The 18,383-nt window shown below is 33.8% G+C and overlaps 1 protein-coding gene across 3 annotated transcripts; it reads right to left on the reverse strand.

The window, feature by feature from the left end:
* Positions 1-5,236: 5,236 nt before the first annotated feature.
* LOC129891330 (uncharacterized) lies at positions 5,237-12,103 on the reverse strand. 3 transcript variants are annotated; one of them, XM_055966649.1, is made up of 3 exons: positions 11,983-12,103; positions 8,721-8,784; positions 5,237-5,889 (listed from the first exon to the last, which is right to left on the reverse strand). In XM_055966649.1, exon 3 carries the CDS (start codon positions 5,885-5,887, stop codon positions 5,531-5,533), a length of 357 nt encoding a protein of 118 aa, XP_055822624.1. In that variant the 5' UTR covers positions 5,888-5,889; positions 8,721-8,784; positions 11,983-12,103; the 3' UTR covers positions 5,237-5,530. The 3 variants fall into 3 exon arrangements, with proteins under 3 accessions (XP_055822624.1, XP_055822625.1, XP_055822623.1); XM_055966650.1 differs by lacking the exon at positions 11,983-12,103 and adding an exon at positions 10,885-10,909; XM_055966648.1 differs by lacking the exon at positions 8,721-8,784 and having other exon boundaries at positions 11,983-12,101.
* Positions 12,104-18,383: the final 6,280 nt, after the last annotated feature.

The following is an 18,383-nucleotide window of genomic DNA, read 5'->3' on the forward strand; positions in this document are numbered from 1 at the left end:
GAACCCCTTTAACATTGAGGTAGGCCGTTGGGATTCAATATTAAATACATACGTATTAATCAAAAAAATAATGTTATATAAATAATGTAATTTTTCGACAAAGAAGATTTAAACGTAGATCCACCTTTGGGGGATGACAAATGATGTGAAAGAAGATAAACTTTAAACTCATAAATTTGAATGTAGATCCGCCAAGTCTTGAGAATGCTCAACTATTTTTTTCTCTTGTGACATGATATTTCTTGAGCAATTTTTTTTTTTGATTTTCCACTCGGTGCAATTTATATGTTGCACAATACTGTTATTTTTCGTGTAGATTATTTTCAATATTTTTTAAAAAAAATATGTATTTACTTTGTGCTTATGGAGTTGTAATTTATTGGAGTTTAGTTGCTTTTGTTTTTATTTTTGTTTTTAAGTCCATGAGCTCAAAGAGAAGTTCATGTTAATAAACAAGTGATATGTCCTTATTTCTGTATTGGATCCTCCTTTTTTCCCCTAGTATAAATATACAAGTTTTATACTTCTTAGCGTGTTGGTTTTACTTTTTACGTATTTATATTGGAAAATCTTATTTTCTTAGTTATGCTAATATAAGGAATTATTATATGTACCTTTATTTTTTTATTTTTTTTTCCTTTCCAATGAATGTACAATTTTTATATTTATAAGAAGAGCGGGCTATCTTTGTAGTCTTAGTTATTTAGTGTGGACGGAAGAACTTCAACCCTGGCTCTATATTAAAATTTCTCAAGTTATACATTCATACTATTGATATATCAAGAACCTTTTATCAATGTTAATTTGATTTTTGGGTTATGCATACACGTTTATAATTGTAGCTTCCGGTAATACAATTGGATTCAAAATTTTAACTTGATAAATTCGATTTTTAAAAATTTTAACACTAAATTTATTCATACTTATAAAATTACTAGTGTCTATGAATGTGCTTTACACGTTACTTCCTATCAATTATCATACAACAAAAAACCTTGATGACTAATTCAGAGTCCCAACACGACACCCGACTCAGAACACAACTTCGACATCCGACCTCGACACCCGACACTTGAATTGAACTCAACTTTCGAACCAAGACTCGACCCCGACTCTCGACCCAGGACCTGATACAACACTCGTCCCACGACCCGACCCGAGATCCGATTTCAACATTCAATCTTGAACCCTATTCAAAACTCGACCCCAACATCCGACCCCCGACATTGATTCGGGACCCAACTTTAGACACCAACTCTCGATCTATGACCCGATCCGAATACCAGATCGGGACCCAACTCTGACCTGAGATTCGACCCTGCAATCGACTTTCAAATTAAGATCTGAACCCACTCAACTTTCAACTCCTGACCCGACCCGACCCGACCCAGACATCAGACCTTGGACCTGACTTGCGAATCGGGATCTGATCCCGACACCCAATCCTGATTCCTGACCTAGGACCCAATTTTGACTTCCGACCTAGGATCCGACTCCAACTCTCAATTCAGAATTCAACTTTTGAATCAGGACCTGACCACGAGATCCAACATTCGAACCAGGATCCAATTCCGACACTCGACCTCGACGATCGATTAAGGACTCACTCTGACACTAGACCTAGGACCAACCGAGACTCTCGATTGAAACCCAACTCCGACACCTGACACGAAAACCCACTCTGACACCTAATCCGGGATCCAACCCTGATACCCTTTCCGAGATCTTACCTTGATTTCTTACTCGGGATCCGACACTCAAATTTAGATCCGACCCCAATCCGACCTGGAATTCAGGAGTAGGGTCTCGAATCAGCTTGACGGGAGGTTGTATCTCATTGAATTGTTGATTGAACATTTTGCCCACTCTATATTAGATAAAATTAATATTAAATAAAATTATCATTTACTATTTTTCTACAATAGACAAAATTGTCATTTACTATTTTCTTTAAATAATTGTTATTTAATTATTATGCAAATATGTAGGACTTTAAAATTAATTAAAGTTATAACTATTAAATATTTATTCATTAAGGATATAAAAATCGTTCAATATTTAACGAATATTTTGGTCAACTAATATTATAAAACGTGTAGAAATTTCCTACTCATAGTTTACTTGAAATAGATTTAATGTTACGGTCCTAATATTAATAGAATAATATGTATCCTGCAATAAACTTAGTCCTAATAGAAATATGTTTTGTTTAGTCCTAATAAAAAATTACATTTATACCCATTAATAATTTTTCAGATGGAAGAAATTTTAACTTAAAAGGACAAATAAGTAAAATTGACTTTTAGTGGATATTTTGATTAATCAACATTTATATTCGCATTTTTATAATAATATATATCGATAGATAAATTTAGATAGGTGGAAGAACTTGTGTTTCAAAAATTTTGAAACAATGATTGTAGTTAACATAGTAAAGACTTTTGGTTTTACAAAGTGAATGATCTTGAGAAACACATTTGAAAAAAGATATCAGATTCATTCTTCTTCTTTTGTATACATATTTTGATATTAAAAGTCATGAATTAATTCATTAACTCCATTTTATGTCGTTTTGTCTTCCGAAAAATTATTATCCTATAAATAGAGATTCTTTTATTTGGAAACAACAAGATCATATGCACAAAATAACAACAACAACAATAACATATTTAATGAAATTTCACAAGTGCAGTATGGGAAGATATGATGTACGCTCAAAAGTCACAGGCCCAAGTAAGAGAGAAAAACAATATATATAGCATAATGACAAAAAAAAATGAAAAGCGATGCAAATTTTACAAGACAAGAACAATAACGATAGCAAAATGATATGATAATCAAACGCAATAGCAACACAACTATAATGGCACGCTTAGACCTACTACCAACCCTAAACCGACACAAAGCAAAACACTATTCTATCTCTACTAGCCTTCTACCCTAATCCGCGACCTCCACTCCTTTTTATCTTAGGTCATTTCCTCGGTGATATGGAGTAGCGCCATATCTTGTCTAATCACCTCTCCTCAATACTTTTTCGGTCTACCCCTACCCCTCTGCATAACCCCCAAATCCAACCGCTCGCACCTCTTAACTAGGGTGTCTACACCCCTCATCTGCACATGCCCAAACCATCTCACTCTTGCTTTTCTCAACTTGTCTGCCACAGAGGCCACTCCCACCTTCTCCCGAGCAACCTCATTCCTAATTTTATCACTCCTAGTGTGTCCATACATCCATCTCAGCGTCCTCATCTTCGCAACATGCAACATGAGAGTTCTTTACTGGCCAACACTTCACTCCATATAACAACGCCAATTTAACCGTCATTCTGTAGAACTTACCTTTAAGTTTAGGTGGTACATTCTTATCACACAGAACTCCAAAGGCAAGCCTCCCTTTCATTCATGCCGTCCCAATGCGATGTTGGCATCATCATCAATGTCCCCACTATTCTAGATGATGGATTTAAGATATTTGATCGAATTTGACTTTCCAAAATCAACGTTGCATGGATCATTCGCTTACCTACATGTACCCATGTCGAAAAGTTGATATATGGATATGGGTACATCATATGAATTCTTCAAGTTACACTAAAAATTAGCAAAAACTACACGTTCCAATACTAAATACTTACATCTATCTGTATTTGATATGTACCTATATTAACAGGCATTAGAAATCTACAAGAAAGCTTGACAGCTAGCTGAAGTGTCCATAAATATCAATCAACTATGTGTTAATCCCAAATCAGTTTGGATCGACCATATAACTCTTATATATCCATTATATCCATTAAATAATTTTTGACAATTTATGATTTCAGTACATAATTTTCACATTTGACATTCTCTTTCAGAGTAGTCAAATACATACTAGGCATATTCCCCAGAGTATCAAAGTCCAAACCAGATATTGTTTCTTCAAGTACATCTTCTTTTTTCTCTTTTTGTCATATATACCTCTTCAATTGTCTAAGTTTTTTAGAAGCAAATATCAGCCACCCAGCAAAAAGAGCATTCACTTGGCACATAAGAAATGAAATCATGACAACTGAAATGCAATGCTTTCTTATGTCTTCCATCTTCTAACCTCCGTCTTAGCTTCAATCATACATCACAATACTCCATCCAGCTATCCAAATTATTTCACAAAGTTACGCATCATGAATCTGTTTCAATGCATTAGACTGGCATCTTAATCCATCAGATTGTCACAATCATGAATTACTTTTCCCAAGCATTTAGCTAAACTCTCAACATTGGTAGGCTGGTCTTAAGCATCCATTACACTATTGTTAATTAATTTCCTCCTCCAGACTAGACAAGTGCCTATTTTGACATATATACTCTTTGAAAGAAGTATTTCAGCTACTCTCAAGTATATTCTTGAATCTTGACATCAAGTTGTGCGACTAACTTTCCTAGCAAAGATTTAACATAAACCGAAAAAGAACAGAGGCATCTGCCTATCTTTAAGAAGCAGCAAACTGGAGCCACAACAACCATGTCAAACTGCAAAAGGTCAGATGAATGTGCCACTAAACAGAAAATCCTTCCATCCCAAGGTTTTCTCTCCTTTCCTTCTTTGATGTCTGTTGCTTTTTCCACAGATAGAACTTTTCATTCCAAAACTACTCATAACTTAAGGTAAAGGGCATGATTCTTGAAAGCCTTTTATATATAAGGGCAACAGTAAACTCGACATTGTAAACTTCCACTTCTTAATTTTGTGAAAGATCTAAAGTACTACTACTTATAATTTATGTAAGATACTATGAGATGAGTGCAAATTCCACGTAGATCTTTCAATTTAAGAAAGAAATATGGCATGCCATTCACATTGACATCTGGCAGAAGTCTTGTGTCTCATGGTAACTACATCGAAAGAGAGGCCATATAATGATACATTTTTCTAATCTCAGCAAAACTTAACTTTCTTTGGTTGAAACCAAGGAATACCTTACCATTGATATAACATGCAGACAGAACAATATATTTCCCTTAAGTTTCTCAGATCTACATAAACCCCCAGCATACGTTTTGCTTAGTTATTCAAGGGAGAAGTAGAGGATACAGAAATATTCACTACTTCCATGATTTATAGAACTGGTAATCAAACAGTCCTAGAAACAAGAGTTTATCACAGGAAGTGAGATCAAGTTTAAGTCACTTAGGAGATGGACCCAAGTCACCCAACAGATGACCTGATTCAAAATTTCCTTTCAATGCAGTAAAAAGACAGGAACTAACTGTTGTTTCATTTCACAAATGTTAAAATACCAACTCAGGGAACAAATTTTATCATTTTCTTGTTGATTAGAAAAGCAACTCCAAATTGCAGACAGCAAAATATGGGGCGACGAGACTATGAACCTTGTTCTTGGAATAGAATCTTCAAAACACAAGGAATGTCAGAAATGACATCTTATACATTGCAAATTGCAACAACTGAGGCAAGCAAATTGTCCCAAGTAGAGTTAATAGAACATATAAATCCTTTGCCTAGGAGAGGAAAGGAAATGCAATCAAACCAATTCTATGCCTGCTTCTCTCACCGAATCAATAACTGCTTTGACCTTTCCATGGTATCTTTGTTCTTTCTTAAAGAAAACAGATATGGCAGGAACTCCTTTAGCCTGCAACCGCTCTCCCAACAACTTGCCTATTTTTGCTGCAGCAGCAACATCTCTAGTATTTTCTTTTGATTCTACCATGGCAAGCCTTAAGCCTTTCTCTTGTGTGCTTGCAGAAGCAGCCACTGTTGCTGTTGGTGTGTGAACTACTTGAACATTTACATACTTGTTTGTGAAGTGCATCCTTAACACGTAAGGTTTGAGATACTTCAGCAGTCTGTCTGGCCTAACTGGTGGAGAAATCACCATTTCTGCTCGAGGAAACAAAGATGTATCAAAAGAAGTATCATCAAGGAGGTTAATTGAAATATGAAAAAATCTCAGATAGAGCTCAACATTCAGCAAGTACTTCTCATCTTCGAGAAATGCAGTTTGGATTCTCACCCTGGAGCTAATTAGTACTACTTGTGACAGAGAGCTAAAGTTGGGTACAAAGCAACCTTCTATATGATGGCTTATCAGATCTAAGTGACAAATCAAGCAAAAAAGAGAGAGTTGAGCAAGATGTACAACTTGACAAATCATTTAAGACTCGCTTTTATCCTTCACTTTAATTGACCAAGGGGAGTTCTTTTTACCAGACTCCTGCGGCTTCAGTTAGAAATAGAACCAAATCCCCAGTAGGCTACTGAAAATGAACCACATCATCAAGGAAGTTACAGACAAGCAAGAACCCCCTAATGTTCAAATCTACTCTTAGGCAATACCATTTTCTCCAAAATTGTGATGCTCCTCTTAAATATATTTTCTTTTTTCCTTTTAATAACATCGAGGTTTTGGTCTCACTTGTGCGCACCTCGACTAATTCCAGCATGACACCTGCTACCTCCCACGAACACAAATGTCAAGTAACTCTGTCTACCAAAGTTTGAATAGATCAAAAGAAATCAGTGTTTTTGGCTCCGGTAGAATTTGAACTTGAAACCTCAAGGTTCTCAACCTCACTTTATTGACCCCTAGGCCACACTCTTGGGTGCAAGCTTCTCTTAAGCATATTTGAAAAATAATGTCTCATTTCAGATCAAGAGAGGTAATGTTCCATTTATTTCCTTTTACAATTATGTGGACAACATAATAGGAAGATGGGTCTGACATTAAGGCAAACGCAGGTAGAAAACAACATGAAGGGAGCATGTAAGCTTGTCCGGCAAGGTACAGACTGGGAGGGGTAGATTTAGGGTTTCACGAAGACGGTTGCACTATTATGAATAAGTGAACTCATTATATTTTCAAAATTATTTTATTTTTAAAAATTTTGGTATTCTTTTACATATATATATATATATATATATATATATATATATATTCCATGTCAAAATTGTGGATCAGTTGAACCGATTGACTATAAACTACATCTTCCACTGCTACTAATTTTAATATAGGCAGTTTGTTTAATTATACAAAATTTGTGAATTCAACTATTTTAAAACTTAAAAACTTGATCTGTAAGTTTATATTTTACAAAAAAGATCTATAATTTTTAATTTTGCAAGAAACGACTTGGTTGACGTGAAGAGATTGCATGTACCTGTGAGAGGATTATATGAATGAATAACAAGTTACTACTATCGTTGATTTATTGGACTAGTGTATCTTTGTAAAATTATGTGTATATGAAAATTTGTAATAGCATGTGATCGCAAACATTTATTTATAAACAAACATGGAGATATGAGATTTCTTAATGTGGTGCCTAATGATATTCTGATACCTTAGTCCTTATTTATAGACTAAGCTTTGCTCATTTGGTAAGCTTGTAAGAATTGGGGAAGTTTTGATAGTTTACAAAATTGTGGGCCTTTCACGTTTATAAGAAAAAATACAACTTTTGAGATCTAAATTGAAATCAACCGGATGTCAAATCATGGCCATAGGGGCCCTTATGGCCCTTAGAATAAGATGCAAAGATGAATGGGGGAGTATCTGTTTTGCAAAGATTGTAATTGCATAGATACAACCAATCTAACCACCCCAAAACCTAATCACAGAGGAATCAACAGAATAAACTAGGAAGTAGGCAAAAAAAAAAAAAACCAATGCATAATCACAGAGGAATCAAATGAATAAACTAAAAGTAGGCCAAACTATTTCAAAAACAAGCGTGCAAATATTCATGGGTTGAGTATTCTCTCTTAAAAGCAATGTTTTGGACAGCGAAAGGCGACAAGGGTTTGCCTCAACCTACTTTAACAACTAAACCACATTAGCTCTAACTACTTTTAAACTAATTCCGACAACTAAATCCACCAAATAACCACATTATTTCAAATAACAATTTTCTTATTTGAAAACATAGGAGAGAGACATTAGTCAGAAGGTGAAATTATAGATTTGAAAAACTCAAACTAGTCATTTTCTAGAAGTTTTCAAAGCATGTGTCACCAATTTGCTCTGTTTCTCATCAACAATTAAGGTTGATGGAGTGTAGGAAGCTGGTAAAAGAAATGTTAATGAGAAAAAAGAACATTTAGATTTGGTTTGGGATAGTGTTCGAGTTTAGTTTTATATGTAAGACTAGAATGTTTTGTCATGATTTCTTCACTTCCATTGTTGTTTTTGTTGTTAAACATAACGAACTACCTATAACTAACAATTGGACTAACTATAGTTAATTTAACTTAAGGTACATCCGTACATTTCACCATATTCTCTACATTGTGGCACGGACTTTCAGGAAGAAAAGCAGAGAAGTTTATTCCTAAACCAAGTATCAAATAGTATGAATCTTCAAAGCTATTGTATGAACATATCATTTTGCACATAGAAACAATGATTCGGCAAAACAAGGATTTCGGGAGGATAAAAATTATATTGCAGGTCTGTCTCGTGAATATATTAACCCTTTATTATTGAAGCGTAAAATCTAAGTTCTATTCTTATACCCAAACAAAACGTCAAAGGAATCAAACTGTTGAAATAATCATACCAAACGAAAAAGAGAACTCACATCTCAAAATCCAAAAATAGTCTTATCTCTTTTTTTTCAAAAAAAAAACAGTGAGCATTTTTTCTAGAGAGAGAAAATCAAAGAGGAGTAACGGCATGGAAGATGAAAAGAGAGAGAAAGAGAGAGTGAACTCACCGGATAAGTTGCCGATGTTGCTTTGACGACGGAAAATGGCGAGAGGTTTGAGGGGTTTGGGGTTCTGTTATACAAGTTAAACCATTTTTTACTCATAAAATATTCATTTACTATAATATTATTATTTATGGTTTAAAAGAATATGAATATAATTCCTCGTAAGTTTTTAAAAAAATGTAATTATTCAACCTGTTTTTCATTGAGCGTGTTGAATGAATTCATGGTAAGGTTATAGACTTGAAGAAACCAAAACAGAACTTTTAACGAACCAAACAACAAAAGGGAGGAATTGGAATTCAGATAACCAACTTTTGAAGCAAGACTAAATCAGATGAATAGAAATCGAGCCTAAAACAAGCTAACTTCCTAGATAAAACAAACAAGTAAACAAACTAGAGCTTACACGAATATAAAATTTACACAAGCCATTGATTCGAGACGAACTACAATCTAGACTCTAGCCTTAAACCAGAACGAAGGACATCAACGTGAAGCTATTCAAATAACAATCAGGCTACAAATAACAACAAGATTAGACTGAAACCAACAGTTTTAACAGAGACAAAGGCTAGTTCAATCACACATGTTAAACTATTAAACTTAGATAGGCAAACACAGCATATTTTGATTTTAAGGAGCAAGATATTATGCAAGAAATCAAACTGGTGAAAAGAAAGATATATGCTCTAGTAAGTTCATGACATACTGAAAGTGAATACGCGGAAAAATATCAGATTTTAGAACTTTTGAAATACATGCTCAAAGCTAAGCTTATGTTAGTTCAAAAAAAAAGTGTTGATCAGAAGTAGGTGATGAAAATTTGCTAGATTTCGTGTAGAACCATATCACAGAACATCCATCACAAAACCACAATATAGGAAAAACAATTAGCAAGCAGAATACAGAACTTCAAATACAAGAATCTAAATGCATATGAAGCCAAAAGAAAAGTGAAGAGAGAAACGAGAGTTTACCTTTTTGAAAAAAAAAAGAGTTTAGCTTTTGATGGAAGCGACACTACTGGAGACGATTCCACCACCACGATGGAGCTTCGTCGTTTGAATTGGAACAACAAAAATACCCAAGCTTTTGACTCCGAAAATAGGTTTAGTCAAGCTATTTGAGAGGTTTCGGATGAAATTGTGTATTTTTAGAGGGTCCAAAAAACATCTCTCCCAATCCCCTAAACAGTGAAGACGACAGGGGAATTTATAGAAAAGATTAGGTCGAAAACGGGATGGAATTTGAGGGTGAAATTCAAATCTTTCTTAGAGAGCAACAAATTGTACGAATTTCCAACGTATTGGCATGAAATCTTGGCGGAAAGAATCTCGAATTGGTGAGGTGTACGTTTGGGATTCAATTCAAACGTCTTCGAAACTCTACGTAGAAGAACAAAATTGCAGGTTGCCGCTAAGGGGTTGTTGTTGTTGCTGCGTTTGGAGTTAAGGGGGTGAGGTGTGTCGGTAGTGCTGTATTGTATTGTATTGTATGAAAAGGGAAATGGGTTTTGGGTTTGTAATGCTTTATTTATTGTAAGTATATTGTTGGGTTTGTAAAAGGAAATGCAGGATTGGGTCGGTTGGGTATCTGTTAAGTATATTTCCATAGATGTATGTGTTGTATTGTGGGCCTGTTAGAATGTTATTTGTGTATTGGAATTGGGTTTAGATTGGGGTGGAACTGTTGTGGGGGAATTGTTGTTGTTGTTAAACATAACGAACTAACTATAATAATTGGACTAACTATAGTTAATTATCAAATAGTATGAATCTTCAAAGCTATTATATGAACCTATCATTTTGCACAAAGAAACAATGATTCGGCAAAACAAGGATTTCGGGAGGATAAAAATTATATTAACCCTTTACTATTGAAGCATAACTGATAACTATTCCTTCTTTTTTTCCAGAGGGTTGACTACAGCTCTTCGATATTAGAAAATCTAAATTCTTTTCTTATACCCAAACAAAACGCCAAAGGAATCCAATAGTTGAAATAATCATACCAAACGAAAAAGAGAACTCACATCTCAAAATCCAAAAATTGTCTATCTCTTTTTTTTTCAAAAAAAAACAGTGAGCATTTTTTTCTAGAGAGAGAAAATTAAAGACGAGTAACAGCATGGAAGATGAAAAGAGAGAGAAAGAGAGAGTGAACTCACCGGAGAAGTTGGCGACGTTGCTTTGACGACGGAAAATGGCGAGAGGTTTGAGGGGTTTGGGGGATTCTGTTAATTTCCTCTTTAAGTGTACAAGTTAAACCATTTTTTACTCATCACTAGAATGTCTTTGAACACATTGCTATTCCATTATTTACAACAATAGCAATCAAAAGAAATCCCTTTCTCTCAAGTTATCTTTTTTATTTTGCACTTATTTTTATTTTTTTTAACTAAAATTTATTAGATTTAATTCTTCAAGAAGGAATAACCAAATAAATTGGAAGCAGACCAACATAAACTAATGCAATGCATTCAAACCTTCATATTTGTATTTATTATCTTTTGGGTGATAGAACGAGCATCATATTTTCTTGCAATCCTGCTTCAAAAACTGTTCTTTTGAGCCAATGGTCTAGCGGAAACAACTTCTCTATCCCATAAAGGTAGGGGAATGATTGTTTGCATACATACTACTCTCTCTAGACCCAACTTGTGGAATTATGATGGGTATGTTTTTGTTGTTTGTTGATGATAGAAAGAGTAAAATTATTCCATAGCAAAATGTTCCAGGTGGTGGAAGTGTGGAACAAATTAATACATGGTTTCATCCATAGCATCTTTTCATTAAAAGACAAATTTTAGAATGATTTCTTACTTTCATGCCATTAGTTGCATTACAGGAATGGAGATTCACATTCATCTGAAACAGAGTAAGGTTTATGGAAACAATATAGCCCAACATTGAGCAGAAAAATTATAGTACTTCAATTACTTCCAAAGAATGAGACAAAATGCAGCATACTCATAGTTTATTTTGGTTCAAACCAAAATTGAGCAAACAATTAAGACTAATTCAATCATTTCCAATGAATGAAAAAACAAAATGCAGAATACCCACAATTTATAATGGTCCATTTCATTCAATCAAATAGTAAGTATTTAATAATTGAAGGAGACAAATTGGCCTAGGAATTTCATCAAACAGTGTGTAGGCAGAAGTCAATGGTGATGTTAAAACAAGAAATTTCTCCAAGAATTGGATACCCATCAAGAAGAATTTGTCTATAATGCAAAATACAAAATTTGAGAACAGCTTGCCTTTTGCTTCCCGGAGAAAACTCCAACAGTTGCCGTCAATTTGGTTGAAGCTTCAGAGAACTTACTGTAATTTGTAATGTAAATAAATGGGGAAGCGTTTATTTATTTGCCCAAAAGATTTGAAAATCACACTTGTACCTGTAGTTTGATATAAAAGTCTAATTCTCCCCAGATTTAGGCCAAATACATCAATGCCCCTTAAACTTTACACTATTTCTTTTTGACACTTTTAACTTTAAAACAAACATATTGAACACTTTATGTTGTTAATTTTTTATACCATTAAATACATACTCCATTTGTTTGACTAATAAAATTGAGTGAACATTAGTAGCTTTTGACATGGCAAACAAACTTAACAAAAAAAATACTCATTAGAAAAAGAAAAAAAAGGGGTGGGGGGTGGCAAATACTTTCAAGGAGAGGGAGAAGAAGAAAATGAATAATTTTAATGCTCCATCATTTTTATTTTTTAATAAAAGGGTCCGGAGAATCTTTTAGGTGATATTTGAACATATCTATCATACCATACTATAAGTTTAGTATTTTGTCTAGTAATGACAAATAAGCCAACTGAATCGAATTTAGGTCGATTGAAAATGAATTAAATAAAAATAAATTGATCAATTTTATTTTGTTCATATTTTATTTATTTGTATATTAGGGGTGACGTCTCATGTCAACATGGGCCCAATATTATTTAACGTTATTCTTTTGTTAGTTTTGTTTTGATGCGAAATTGGAGAAAAGAAAATTGATGCATTTAAGGGTGTGTTTAGTATGGAGGATGTTAATTTTTTTTAAATTCGGTTGGTTAAAAATTTTGTAAAATATTTTCTTTAGAATTTTTTTTTTGTTCTTTTGAAATGAGGAAAATAATTTATAGAAAAAAAGTTACACAAGTGACATTTTACATTGATAATATTTTTCCACTCTTTAAACACACATCATTTTTGTCCCATGGAGCTCCGCATCCTCATTTCCACCATCACCACACTGGCCCTCTGCCTTCACCTCTCATAATATTTATCTAAATTATATACAAATATTTTTAGAATAAAATATTTTGCTTCTATAGCGAATACAACAAATTAAGTAAGATGCCTATTTATTTTTCTAGAATCACTTTAAAAAAAAAAAAAATTCATCAAACTGAACACATCCTAAGTGATTATTAATCATATGCTCATAGTATCACATACTAAAAATTGAATAAGCTCTATTTATGCCTGGCCACAGGTTTCATCATTCTTTATTTTAGCTCGGTACAATTCCTCGATAGCGAATGATTGTCAAATGATAAATTGTTTATATTCATGAAAACATTATACCATTAGATACCAAGAGCGACATTTTATACACATATAGAGTACTATTATTTACACATTATCGAAAAATGATACATTTTTTCATAGCTATCAATGTTCTTAGTTTCTTAGTTGTTGTTGACCAAAAACATATTTGAGGAGTTTATTTTAATAAATTTATCTTATTAATTATATTTTAAATTGATTGTTATCACTTTACGTAATTATTTAATACAACAACAATAACATATTCAGTGAAATCCTACTAAGTGGGGTCTTGGGAGGATAGAGTGTAGAGTGTATGTAGACCTTACCACTACCCCGAGGAGTTAGAGAGGCCGATTCCGAAAGCCCCTCGGTTCAAATGCCTCAAGCCCAAGAAAAAAGACGGAGAAATAATGAAGAAAGCATGACAGTTAATAAGTAGAGCAAATGTGACGTCTACAAGAAAGAAACAATAAGAACCACAAAATAGTATGATAATAGAAACATAATACACAACATAACACGCTAAACCTCTACTAACCTTCACCTCTACTAACTTTCTACCCTAATAACAAATCTCTATTGATTTGTTAATAAACAAGTAAAAAGAAAAATGGTCAATCAGTCAAGTAAAAATGAAGCGGAATGTATTACTCTAGTGTACATAAAGTTCTAGTATTTAATTATGATTAACTAATATAAATATTACCTTATTAAGTTACTTAATTACAATAAATTTACACACTTTAAACACACCTGGGTATGAATAAGTAATTATCCTTCGCCAGATTCAAATGAAAATGAAACATATATGGATTTAATTAAAGTAAAGTAATTTATACACCTAATATTAATTTGGGTATAAATAAGTAATTATTTTCCACCAAATTCAAATTCAAATGAAAAATATATGGAGGAAATTATAGCACAATTGTTATGTCCACATGTCAGTTTGGAAAGCTCAATGGTCCCACCATATTCTTCACCTTAGGGCATTATTTGTAATTTAATTTAACAGAAAAATGTGACTCTTTTTTGGAGTTATTGATAAGGTCTAAATTGCTAAGCATAGATGACAACCCACTTAAACAAGCAAATCTTGCAAAGTGTTTCAAAGATCATAACATCCTCAAAGTTTTATTTAATGACTAAAAACTAACATGTTGAAACTAATCCTTTTCTAATATAGTAGAAAAAAGTGTTGTTAATTTGGATTAGTAGTATAGAAGGAATCCCATCAGTAAGGAGAAGATAAATGAAAAGCCTAAGTCATCGATAGCTCCTTAAATTTATTAGATACTTCAATCTATTCTTGTACCCATTGAACACTTTTACTGTTCTAAATTTGAACCACTTAAACACTTTATGCTGGCACAAAAGTGTGATTCACACCTTGTTGGATGCATGAATCAATGTTTTAATATTTTTCTTTTTTCTTTATTATTTTTTTTTTAAAAAAGCAATCTTTTTCTCTTTCATCTCTTTCAAAAGAGATGTCACTGCTCCACCACTTTACCACTCCACTCCACAACCAAATTGTTTTTACCAAATACCCTCTTCCTCCTTCTTCTTTTAATTTGCTTGTCATTATATTAATTTTTCAAATGTAGAATTACCTTTCATCTTTTTTTTACCAGAAAAATGGAAATTACCATCCACGTCTTTCTTTGCCGGAAAAAATGAAAAACACTATCCAAATTTTATATTTTCTCTTTCCCTCTTCACCCCCCAAACCATCCCACCCCGAAGCCGCACCCCTTCTCCCCCCCAACAAAATGAAGTGGAAACAGAGAATAAAAAGATGCAAATTTGAAATCAAATTAAAAAGGGAAGAACAATTTTTTTAAAAAAAAACTATAAATTTAAAATGAGAATAAGAAAGAAGACATAAAAGAAAGTAAAAATGATGATACTTAGTATAGGTTAAAACCTCCATTTGTTTAAAATGGAGAATAAAAATGGTGGACAAGCCTTAAAAAGAAGAAAGGAGGAGGTTTGGAGTGAGGTGGGTGAGGGTGTATAAGTGTTTTTTTAAAAAAATTTAAAAAAATTTCTTTTAGATTTAGATTTAGATTTTTTTATTTTCTGTTGGAATAATAATTTAAAGTTGGAATAGGAATCCTAAGTTGTTTAGGATTTGGTATTTGCTATTTATTTAATTCATGTATTTGTTTATCCAAGTTTATATAGAAATAGGTTTTCTAATCTTAGTTTAATTTGATTTCATGCTATTATAAATAGAGATGTTGCTAGGTTATTTTCAATACACAAGAAATATACAGAAAATACAGATCAAGAGAGAACTTGAAGTAAGATTCAAGATCTTTTGAGTTCATAAATAAAATATTTTCCTTCATTTTCAAAATTCATTTTTATGATTAATTTAAATTAAAATGCCACATGTCTTTATTTAATTTGTTATTTTGCCACATTATTTGCGTGTGTATTGCACACACTTTCTTTTTTGACTAGGTATAAAAAAATATTTAATAGATATTTATTTGTTAAGATTGGAGTGTTCAATAGCTACAAGGCTAGGTTGAGGTGCCTATATGAAATATGCGGACAACTCAAGGGATCGTTAATGACATGCTTCAAGTTCACAAAAATATTGTCATCTTTGGCATACTTTGCCGCTTCCTTATCGGCGGTATCGTCCACTTTTAAGTCAGCCTAAATGAAATGTTGGAGAAGTCGAAAGTCATTTCTCTTTTTGATTTTTCCCCCTTCTCAAAGTGGGGTCACTTGTTTTTATGTCAAATTCAAGTTGTTAGTATAGCTAAATAATCCTTTTATAGACTATTAGAAGTGTGGTTAAGATCCGGGATCGACACACCTGGTAATGAAAAATCTGAAGATAGAGATGAGAAATTTTCTGTGTACTTTTAATTACCTTGTACACCTATTTATACATGAGAGAAGCAAAGCTTTTCCTAAAAAGAATGAAAAAACAAAACTTTTCCTAAAAAGAATTCTACCAGCTGGAATTCCATCTATTATACACTCTAGAAGCTAAATAAAAAAATGCTTCAGCTGATCCCATTTATATTACTTGACAGGTATCTCTTTTGCTTTGCTTTAGTTTCTTCATCTGAGAGCTTCTCTTTTTTTTTCTGTGAGCAAACCAGAGGTAATGTTGATAGGATTGACATTTTAGGATGAAATTCCAACACCCCCTTCAAGGTGGAGGGGAGTTCGACGACACCCAGCTTGCCCATAACAGAGTGATGAGAAGGGCCGGATAAGGGCTTAGTAAAAATATCTGCCAACTGGGAAGAAGAAGGAACAAAAGACAGTGAAATAAGACCGGACATGTATTGTTGGCGCACAAAGTAACAGTCCAACTCAACATGCTTAGTCCGCTCATGAAAAACAGGATTTTTTGCGATGTGAAGAGCTGATTGGCTATCTGAGTGCACCGGAACTGGAAGAGACGGTGGAGCGGATAGATCATCAAGCAAATGAACAAGCCAGGTTAGTTCTCCAACAACCCGACGCATAGAACGATATTCGGCCTCAGCGGATGATAATGATATTGATGATTGTTTCTATTGTGAGAAGTTAAATAGTTGGAGGGTAGAATTGTCATTCTACTAAAAATTAGTTAGTGGAACTAACAAGTTGTTAAATCTGTTAGTGTAACTAATTTCAGTTAACAAGTATAACATAGTGTATATATATACACTAATTGTAATTAGAAGATGCAGCTGAAAATAAAATATTTTCTCCTCTCTCACTTTACTCTTTCAGTTTCTGCTCCTTCTCTCTTCTCCTTCATCTTCATCTTCATCTTCATCTCTTTTTCTTTCTTTCTTCAATATGTACAGCTCATGTTTTTCTTCATGGTATCAGAGCAGGACGCTGATCCTCGATGTGGAGTCAAAGAGTCTCAATGAGATTCACTGATTCATAGGTTGTTTCTTTGTTTGTGTTTGACAGATCAGGAGATCGGAGCTCTGATCTGTGTTAAAATTTAGCGATTGTGTTACTGGTTGAAGAAATGGCAGGTGACACGGCGGCAGCAACAAGTTCACCTCAAAATTTCAACCAAAATCACCAACAAGCTAGTGTGCCAGCCTCCTCGAGTAGCAATCTCACTCTAGGGCAAGGTATTGACTATAATCACCCATTATTTCTTAGTCCTACAGATGTAAGTGGAGTTAGCATCATTTCTTTTCAACTGACTGGTGTTGAGAACTACACTCTATGGAGTCGTTCAGTCAAGTTAGCCTTGTTAGGGAGGAACAAGTTGGGGCTGGTTGATGGAACATGCAGAAAGGACGTGTACAGTGAAGAACTGTGGTGTCAATGGGAGATGGTAAATGCAATTGTTTTGTCGTGATTAATGAACTCAGTCTCAAAGAGTTTACTTAGTGGAATTGCGTTTGCCTCAAGTGCATTGCAAGTGTGGGATGATCTACAAGAGAGATTTGATAGAGTAGATGGATCAAGGACTTACAGCTTACACAAAGAAATTGTTACTCTACAGCAGGGTACTAACTCTGTCTCAGTATATTATACGAAGCTGAAGGCATTGTGGGATGAATTTGAAGTGTTAGTGCCCTCACCTTGTTACAACTGTGAAAAATCCAAAGGATTTGTAGCTCACATGAATAGACAAAAGCTGTATCAATTTCTAATGGGATTAAATGATTCATACATTCAGGCTAGGAGTCAGATTCTCATGATAGATCCATTACCAACTATAAACCAAGCATATGCCATGATAGCAGGAGATGAGAGCCACAAATCTGTAGTTACAGGCATCAATAATTTGGGATTGCATTCATCTGTTCTAGACTCAGCTGCTATGTACTCTAGAGGTGGCAGTAGTTCAGGTGTAAGTAATAGGTATAGGAAGAATACAACTCTACTTTGTGACTTTTGCAAGTGTAGAGGCCATACTAAAGAATTCTACTACAAGGTTGTTAGATATCCACCAGATTTCAAGTCCAAGAGAAAGGCACAAAGCACATATGTTGATACAAATGTCTCCAATCATACTCAAAAATCTGGCCAGGCGAATTTTTCTTATGGTTTGAATACAAATGTAACTAATGAATTAGTGTGTGGTAGGAATATTACAGGACAGCACTTTCTAGACACAAC

This window comes from Solanum dulcamara, chromosome 6 (assembly GCF_947179165.1).
Source record: "Solanum dulcamara chromosome 6, daSolDulc1.2, whole genome shotgun sequence".
Taxonomy (NCBI): domain Eukaryota; kingdom Viridiplantae; phylum Streptophyta; class Magnoliopsida; order Solanales; family Solanaceae; genus Solanum; species Solanum dulcamara.

Coding starts and splice junctions, on each gene's coding strand:
- LOC129891330 (XM_055966649.1), bottom strand. CDS start 5,887: ATGGTGATTTCTCCACCAGTTAGGCCAGACAGACTGCTGAAGTATCTC.